At 35.7% G+C, this 9,409-nt stretch overlaps 2 protein-coding genes across 2 annotated transcripts; both read left to right on the forward strand.

The window, feature by feature from the left end:
• Positions 1-7,083: 7,083 nt before the first annotated feature.
• Positions 7,084-7,728, forward strand: LOC109123846 (probable disease resistance protein At1g51480). The gene has a single exon (XM_019224837.1). The coding sequence runs from the start codon at positions 7,084-7,086 to the stop codon at positions 7,726-7,728; it is 645 nt and encodes a 214-aa protein (XP_019080382.1).
• A 60-nt stretch (positions 7,729-7,788) lies between these two features.
• Positions 7,789-9,201, forward strand: LOC104881513 (probable disease resistance protein At4g27220). The gene has a single exon (XM_010661945.1). It carries the CDS (start codon positions 7,789-7,791, stop codon positions 9,199-9,201), a length of 1,413 nt encoding a protein of 470 aa, XP_010660247.1.
• Positions 9,202-9,409: the final 208 nt, after the last annotated feature.

The raw sequence follows: 9,409 nt of genomic DNA on the forward strand, positions 1-9,409 counted from the left end.
AGTGGAGAAGATGAACTGTGCATGATGACATCATCATGACATCATAAAAAACTCTTTTTTTTTTGTTGTCTTGGTATTCTTGGAATTATTATGCATTTGTTAAATTTGATTTTATTGGGACAATTATTATTATTATTATTATTATTGTTCTTTATGGTATAATTTTTTATCTTATACCAATAATGTTGTTTACTAAAAAAAAAAAATTATTCTTATGCAACTAACATGTTTGACCTTTAATTCATTTCCCCTATTTCAACTGTTTAGAACCTCATATTTGTTTCAATTTTGATTCATCTCCCCATTTCAACTTTTTAGAATCTCATATTTTTTCCAGATCAAAATAAAGTTGAAGGTCTCTTTTTTATTAACAGTGAGTCCACATGGTAAGCATAGATTTATTTTTGGTAATTACGCTTGATATTACAATAATAATAAAATAATAATAATAATAATAATAATAATAATAATAATAATAATCAAAAGCATCATTACATGGGAAGAGTGGTTGCATTGACCACTGTGGGGCTTCTGACATCGTGTTTATCTGAGCATATGAGCCTCCAAAAAGACTCACCTCCCTCATCATCTCTCTTTGCCTCCAATGCCGCCTTCAACGTTTTCTCTTTTATTACTCTTTTCAAAATTAAAGCGTATTGGGTTCCACCTTCACCAATATTCCACATGGCACCTCCGTTTGCATTGTGGATGTAGCTGGTTCCAACATTCTTCAGGGTCCCACTCATTGTTACCTTGCCTGAGAGACAGGGACAGTAATGGAGGGGTAGTTTGAATCCATATAAATTTATTTATTTGGTACTATAATTTGTAACCCACCTTGCGGATTTCTGGAGTGATTGGATTAGGGGCCCCGGGACAAAAAAAGAAGGCATGATCGGTGCTGCTGCTGTACCCACTTCAGTTGCACCACTTATGTAAAGCCACAGGGTACCTGAAAGTGAAAAGACAAAAAACTAAGATAAAAATTCCTTAAATACTAAGATGGGTCATCTCAGAAAATGGATTTTACATGGTATCAGGACGCTAACGGCCCGGAATTAAGCATTTAGGGACAAGAAAGAACATTACTTGGTAGTGTGAATGTATAACAAAATGGAAAGACCATCAAATGCAGAGACATGTGATGTAAGAACGAAGTGTGTCTCAGGGAACAACGTATCTGTGGACAGACAGTCAGCAAGAATCATCACGATGCCACCTGCCTCAGCAACCACCCAGCTCTTTTCAACATTGTCATTGACTCCAACCAGGCAGTATACTATCTTCCTTTTGACCTTCTCTAGGTCCAGGGATCCAACAGAGCAAAGTTGTCTACAACACCGAGAGAAAGCAAATGTTACCAGTCATGCCTATAGAATGAGACCTAGTTGGTGTAGAAGCATCTCTTGCAGAAGCATTAGCAGCTCTAGCATCTACAGAATGTACCAGGGGATAAAACTTCTCAGCTGGTAAACCATTGGTGTAGAAGCTCCGGCCCTGATTAAAAACAAATCACAAGAGTTCAATACAGAAGAATAACAGACCATGAAAAACTTTAAATGAGAATCTTATATCTATTGCATTCAGAAAACTTATTTCCAAAAATATGATTTCCACTCCTGAATTCAAAGTCAAAAAACTTACCACACCTTAAGAATTTTTTAAAAGAGACTGATGGTATTTCTAGATAGAGAATAACCATTAACAAAACAAGAAGAAATTCAAAATTTATTTATTTATCTATTTTATATCTTTATTTAACAATTCAATTCAATTTTACACATCAATTATTGATATCTTCAGTTTGATATAATGCTCATTTGATAGTTGTGTTTCTAACAATAAATTGAATGGACTGTAGTTTTCTGTCGGTCACTAGTTACATTTCTATACAACAAAACAGAACAAGAAATATTTAAAAGAGGGATTCAAGTGGCTAGGCATATCAAGGGAAAGGCTGGCCTCATGCATTGGACGGTTTTGATTACTAGTTCAAGTCTTGGGCTCAAAATGAGGCAAGTCTGTCAGGTGATTGCCCATTTTCCATTGGAAGGTTAAAGAAGGGAGTTATGGCTCAATTCTACCACTACATACTTATCTTATCTCCATCTCCACAGCTCTCTGCTCTCTGCTCTCTGCTAGGTCTTTCTTTTGAGGGAAATTTCATGTTACCAATTCCCGACTATACCCAAACTACCCAACTTTGAACCTGAGCATTCCGGTGATATGACTAAAAAGACATAAATTTGAAACTTCCAGAGAAAACTTCACCTGCTCAAGCAGTTAAATTACAGGATTAGACTATTGTTAATTCTAACAGCATAGCCAAAGCTACAAAATCTTAGGAACACAAGGCTAATAAATCAAAACCACTAAAATGACATGAAAGAATAGGATTCATGACCTAAGTATAAGAAGACTAGAATATAAATTGCTAGACCAACCAATTAAATAAAAATCTTGAAGTGGATAATATTTTACTCAAAAGTTTTGAAAGAAACATGCGAGCTTAACCTAGGCAATGTTTGCAATAATATGTAATCAAAATCCTCAAATATAAAGAAAAACATGAGTCTTCAGTAACCTAAGGCAAGATACATCATGCACATTCTAATGAAAGTTAGAAGAAAATGGACAGGAATAAGATAATGGGTACCCATGTGTTTTTTTTTTTTTTTTTGTTTTTTTTGGGGTGGAGGGGGGTTGGCGTGGGGAATTAGAGCAATAATAAGATTATCACACAGTGCGTAAGCCAAATGGTCAGCATCGGACACAGTCCCCAGCGTGTGGAGCAGGTATAAATGATACCTTGTCACTAAATTTAAATTTATAAAACATACTAACTTCAGCACTAAAAACAGACCTGTATAATCACATCTGCAGTAAAAAATACAAAATTCTCATAAGATGAAATAAAAAAATAAATACACTGAATGATGGCTGTGCTGCACTACTAAGAAGTAAGGCGCCATGCTGTTTGACCTTGGCTCAGCTTATGTGGACGTGTTCTACCTCATCAGATAAGTTTAAAACAAGCATGGAGACTTTCAATTGAGATGAGTGAGTCACACGACCAGTTTAATTTGAACATTGGAGATTGAGAGGTTAACTTTTATTAAATACCTTTCTGATTTCACTACCGAAAAGATTGGTTGTCCCCAGGGATTGAAAAATCGGGAAATATCATCGATATTTCGGAGAAATATCGCCGATATTTTGGAGAAATATCGGATATCGGTCGTCCTCGAAACGATAATCGCCACCGATTATTGATCCTTGGGAATATCACCAAAAAATCGGTAAAATCGCCAATATATCGGTGAAACACCAACAAATCGCGAATGGAGACACATGCGGAGAATCCGGAGGACGAGTCCAAAAAATCGGCGATTTTATCAATATATCGCTGATTTTTTGGAAAAATCAGCGATATTTTGCCGATAAATTCGTGATTAATCGGCGATTTTTTTTCAACTTAAGGAATTTGATCCGACAACCATATTTGAATTTTTGAGGATCTGATGGCCCAGATTTCACCCGTGTATTTGTAAAAGCCTCCAATGGTCAGATTTGTGATCCAATGATGGAAAATCAATCTTCACTTTATCCAAGGGCTAGAAAGTGTTTCCAACGGTTATATGAAGATCTAATGGTGAAATTTGAATCAAATTTTGATTCAACGGTTAAAATTAATTTATAACGGCTATTTGACCATCCAACGGCTAGTTTGACCAAAAAATTCCTATAAATACCCACATTTCATTCCATTTCAAGTGGGTTTTACATTATTTTCAGTGGTCATAGTAAAACACCTGAAATTACCAAAACCCGTAATCAAATCAAATTTGCAAGTGGAGCGAACAAAACAGGCTTTTCCAAATGCAAATGGAAACGTGCATATCTAGAAAAGTTTCAAGAGTGGAAATGAAATGCAGGCAGAATGGTTGGAGCTGGATATATAACAAGGAGGTTAAAGGGTTGGTGGAAGTAATCAAAGAAAGGTAATTAATGGTTGATGTGATGTAGAGCTTAGAGAAAATAAGTGGTGGGTGGATGTTAGGAATTTAATATGATTTAGTGCGTTGTCGGCATGGTGGGTAGGTTTTAATGAAGACATTAATAGGTAACAGTACTGAATGCATTAAACACATCTGAAGGCCCGATGTTGCATAACTGGCGTGATGAGATATTTCCTTGAGTCCATAGCATGTGATGAGGGGACCTTGATCGTTACAGATGAGAGAGAGTTGACCTTCATATCCATGACCACTGCCTAAATTCGACCAAGCAAAAAAATAAAATAAAAATAAAATCAAAAGCCTAATATGAATGATAAATAGTAAAAAAGCTCAGATTTTAAATCAAACCCAAATCCAAAAACTCTAAGGCCATGTTTGGTATATGAAAAGTTGATTAAGTGTCATAATGAAAACAATCTTGAATTATACATGCACATGACCGAATTCTCCAAGCATCTCCAACTCCAACTTTAGCCATCACTTCACCAAAGCATTTGTCTATGCAACATATCATGATATTGTAATTTCCTTAGAAATTGCTAGAAAATGGGGTATGGAAAGGTAAAATATTTGTTCCAATACATATTACGCAAATAATGGTAACATCATTACCAATATAGTCTAATTATATTATTGAATTTCAAAAACTTCATGATAGACTTATTTTAAAGAGAACAAGTTACCTATAAAAATATTAAACAACATTAATATATATACTTTCCTTTCACCTAAAATCATGTATAGATTGAATAAGAATTTTAATACAAATTGTCCCCAATTAAGTTCTCTTGGGGTGTATACCATGACATGAAGCTACCTTCCAAATAGGAAGTTAGAGCCAATAAAGTTACATAGGAGAAAACAAAGAAGAGCTACTTAAGTTCCTCAATATCATCAATTACACACATCATTCTCTCTATATCCTTCGATTTTGGAGTTTGGCTAGTTTAACATTAAGTTCTTAGAGAACCAAGTTTGTTTTGTTAATATGGAATTCTTTTCATGATGCCTACATCATTAGATGTCAATTGGATTGTCTTGAACCTAAGAAACTCAAATCGGCAATAAGCAATGTTAGTTTCCCCAATAACCACGAACATAAAGAAAAATTCAAGTCATAGTAAGCCAAGTCCAATAACCTGACAAAACCTGATTCACTTAAAAGAACAACTTGATTGTCGGTGGCGATGGTGGTAGTGAAGAAATAGTTTATATACATTTAAATCATCTAAAATTTATTCTAAAAACAACTTATTTTTAAAGAAATTTTCAAAAAATTATTTTTTATCAAAAAGTTTATCAAAGATATGTTTTTTTTACTTAAAAAACTGTTTTCAAGAATAATTTTTATACAATACCTTAGTACTTAAATATAAATAAAAAATTGTTATGATAAAAGATTGTAGCAACAAGAGCTCTAATACAATAAATTCATTTAGTTACATGAAACAGTGATCTATTAGCATAAACAACTATGTTTCAATAATACAAACATCTTTTTAGCTATTTTCATTTTCCCATCAATTACCATTACAAGCACTTTAAAAATGTGATTTTTTAAACAACAAAACTGTTAATAATGTTTTTATGTAAAAAAACAATTTAATTATGTGCTTAAAAATAAATAGTAGGAACTTAGATGATGTTTTTTTTTTATTCAACTAAAATAATCTATTGATATCAATCAATATAAATAAATTAAATTTATTAATAACAAATTTACTTTACTTATATATCGATTGATATCAATAAATTATTTTTACCCAAGTAAAAAAAGTTAAATCTATTTTTTTTTATTAAGTCGAAAAACCAAACACTACCTCAATGAAATCAAATTCTAACCGGATAAATCTATCTTACATTCATTGTAGTAAATTCTAATAACTAATATTAATAAAGAATAGAGATTAGGCCACTTTGGCATTATATTAATTTTCGGTCATTTTTGTATTAATGAAATGTAGATGGGGCCCTGCTCCCTCTTTCTCGATTAATGCAATACACACGGGACGGCCTTGAAATCATATTTTCGATTAATGCAATTCACATGGGGCTTCGCTCTGAAAACTGAATTATATTAATTTTCAACTATTTTTCTACTGATGCAATTCACATGGGCCTTCTCCTTCTCGCTCTCTGAATTATGTTATTTTCTATTAGTGCAATGCATATGGGCTTGTCTCTCTACAAACTTATTTTACACGGTTACAGTAAATTCTAATAACTAGTATATATTAGTATTATATAGGGTTTTGTTGCTAGATATTAAGGCGTGTGACTCTGAGTCTAGACTGAGTTGTGGGAGTGAGATGCAGGTGAATAATGGCAGACAATGGAATCGGTTGTTGAGATTTGATTCTTGGAAAAGGCAGCCCCACCCTCATATTACAAGCCATGGAGACCTGTTTTCCACTTACTTCTGTTTTTATATACAGACAGTACGGTTTCCACTACTTTTCACAACAATTATAATAATCCATGCTCCATGCCAGGAATCCAAGGCTGAAAAATATTTGTTTTTGTTAAAAATGCCTAAATACACTCAAATCATTCATCAATTTTGGTGGTGTCTTCTCATTTCTCTCTGATTGGAACCCTGCTGCTGCTGCTCTCTCTCAAAAGTCATACCTACTACTCTAATCTCCTTTCAGTCTTCACATTCAGCCTTACATCAGGGATCTGCTGAATTTTTTTTTTGGCTTCCAAAACACCATCTTTCCTTGTTCTCTTTTAGTCGCACTGAATCAACTTACAAGCAATCCTTGAGCTTTCTCCATCTCTTCACTCTCTACACCTTTGCCATTTTATCATCCATTCCTAACTTCACTCATTTCCAATTTCACCACTGTTTTTTCCCTTTTCCTACTCACCATCCCTCTGCTTGGAACAAATACTCTTCTCCTTCCATTTCTTGCGTTCTCTTCTTTTAGTTTGTTCTTTATTGCTGCTTTCATTTGTTTCTGTCTTTTGCTTTCATTTGTTTCTGCCTTTTCTTGCTTCCCATTTGTTTTCCAAAAAAAAAAAAAAAAACCCAAAAAAAAAAAAAAAATCGAACTGAGACGAAATGGCAGAGAGCGTTATTACCATCCCTACTACCATTGCTGAAAAAATTGCAGGCTACTTGGTTGCTCCAATTGGACGCCGGCTTAGTTATCTGTTTTGCTACCGCAGCCACATGGATGATCTCAACAAGAAGGTTCAAGAGTTGGGGCGTGTGAGGGGCGACCTTCAGATTACTGTTGATGAAGCTATTAGAAGAGGGGATGAAATCAGACCTATTGTTGAAGACTGGTTGACTCGGGAGGACAAGAATACAGGGGAGGCAAAGACATTCATGGAAGATGAAAAGAAAAGAACCAAGAGCTGTTTCTATGGGTGGTGTCCTAATCTCAAGTCACGTTACCAGCTAGGCAGAGAAGCAGACAAGAAGGCGCAGGTTATTGTTGAAATCCAACAACAATGCAATTTCCCACATGGCGTATCATATCGTGTCCCTCCACGGAATGTAACCTTTAAAAATTATGAACCTTTTAAGTCAAGAGCCTCGACTGTGAATCAAGTTATGGATGCATTAAGAGATGATGAGATCGACAAGATTGGGGTATGGGGCATGGGCGGTGTGGGCAAAACCACGCTGGTCAAACAAGTGGCTCAACTAGCTGAAGAGGAGAAGCTGTTCACCGCGCAAGTCTACATAGATGTATCCTAGACTCGAGATTCGGAAAAACTTCAAGAAGGTATTGCTAAAATTCAACAAAAAATTGCAGACATGTTGGGCTTGGAATTTAAGGGGAAGGATGAATCCACGAGAGCAGTTGAACTGAAGCAGAGACTGCAGAAAGAGAAGATCCTTATCATCTTAGATGACATTTGGAAGTTAGTTTGTTTGGAGGAAGTTGGAATTCCTTCTAAAGATGACCAGAAAGGATGCAAAATAGTGTTGGCTTCTAGAAATGAGGACCTATTACGCAAAGACATGGGCGCAAGGGTATGTTTTCCACTTCAACATCTACCAAAAGAAGAAGCTTGGCGTTTATTTAAGAAGACAGCAGGTGATTCTGTGGAGGGGGATAAACTGCGACCCATAGCAATTGAGGTAGTTAACGAATGTGAGGGTCTACCAATTGCAATTGTAACAATTGCAAATGCATTAAAAGATGAAAGTGTGGCTGAATGGGAGAATGCTTTGGAAGAACTGAGGAGTGCTGCGCCAACAAACATCAGCGGAGTGGATGACAGGGTATACGGATGTCTGAAGTGGAGCTACAACCATTTGAAAGGTGATGAAGTCAAGTCATTGTTCTTACTTTGTGGTTGGTTGAGCTATGGCGATATTTCAATGCATCGATTGTTACAGTATGCTATGGGTTTGGGTTTGTTTGACCACAAGTCATTGGAGCAAGCAAGAAAGAAACTAGTTACATTGTTGAGAATCCTCAAGGCCTCAAGCTTGTTACTTGACGGTGAAGGTCATAGAGACGATTTTGAAGAAGAAGCCTCAAGGTTGCTTTTCATGGATGCTGATAACAGGTCTGTCAGGATGCATGATGTTGTTCGTGATGTTGCCAGAAATATTGCATCCAAGGATCCTCATCGATTTGTAGTCAGAGAAGATGTTGAAGAATGGTCAGAGACTGATGGATCCAAATACATCTCTTTAAATTGCAAAGATGTGCATGAGCTTCCTCACAGGTTGGTAGGTCCGAAACTTCAATTTTTTCTATTGCAGAACGGTCCTTCCTTGAAAATCCCACACAAATTTTTTGAAGGGGTGAACCTACTCAAAGTTTTAGACTTGTCTGAAATGCATTTCACAACACTACCTTCAACGCTTCATTCCCTTCCAAATCTTCGAGCATTACGTCTAGACAGGTGCAAGTTGGGAGACATAGCTCTAATTGGAGAGCTAAAGAAACTACAAGTTCTTAGCATGGTGGGTTCCGATATTCAACAATTGCCTAGTGAAATGGGGCAGTTGACGAATCTAAGGTTGTTGGATTTGAATGATTGTAAGCAGCTTGAAGTAATTCCACGAAATATCTTATCAAGCCTGTCTCGATTAGAATGTTTGTGCATGAAATGGAGCTTTACTCAATGGGCAGCTGAAGGAGTTAGTGATGGAGAAAGCAATGCTTGTTTATCGGAGCTGAATATTTGTAGGCACGTGGGAAACAAATTATAAAACATCAAAAACATTAAAGCTCGGACAGGTTGATAGAAGCTCACTTTTAAGGGATGGAATTGACAAGTTGTTGAAGAAAACTGAAGAACTAAAGTTGAGTGAATTGGAAGAAGTATGTCGTGGCCCAATTCCCATAAGGTCTTTGGATAACCTTAAAACTTTAGATGTGGAGGAATGTCATGGATTGAAGTTTCTCTTTTTACTTTCC

This window comes from Vitis vinifera, chromosome 14 (genome assembly GCF_030704535.1).
Source record: "Vitis vinifera cultivar Pinot Noir 40024 chromosome 14, ASM3070453v1".
Classification (NCBI taxonomy): Eukaryota; Viridiplantae; Streptophyta; class Magnoliopsida; order Vitales; family Vitaceae; genus Vitis; species Vitis vinifera.

Excerpts from the sequence above, each read along its gene's own strand:
- LOC109123846 (XM_019224837.1), top strand. The coding sequence starts at position 7,084 with ATGGCAGAGAGCGTTATTACCATCCCTACTACCATTGCTGAAAAAATT.
- LOC104881513 (XM_010661945.1), top strand. The coding sequence starts at position 7,789 with ATGTTGGGCTTGGAATTTAAGGGGAAGGATGAATCCACGAGAGCAGTT.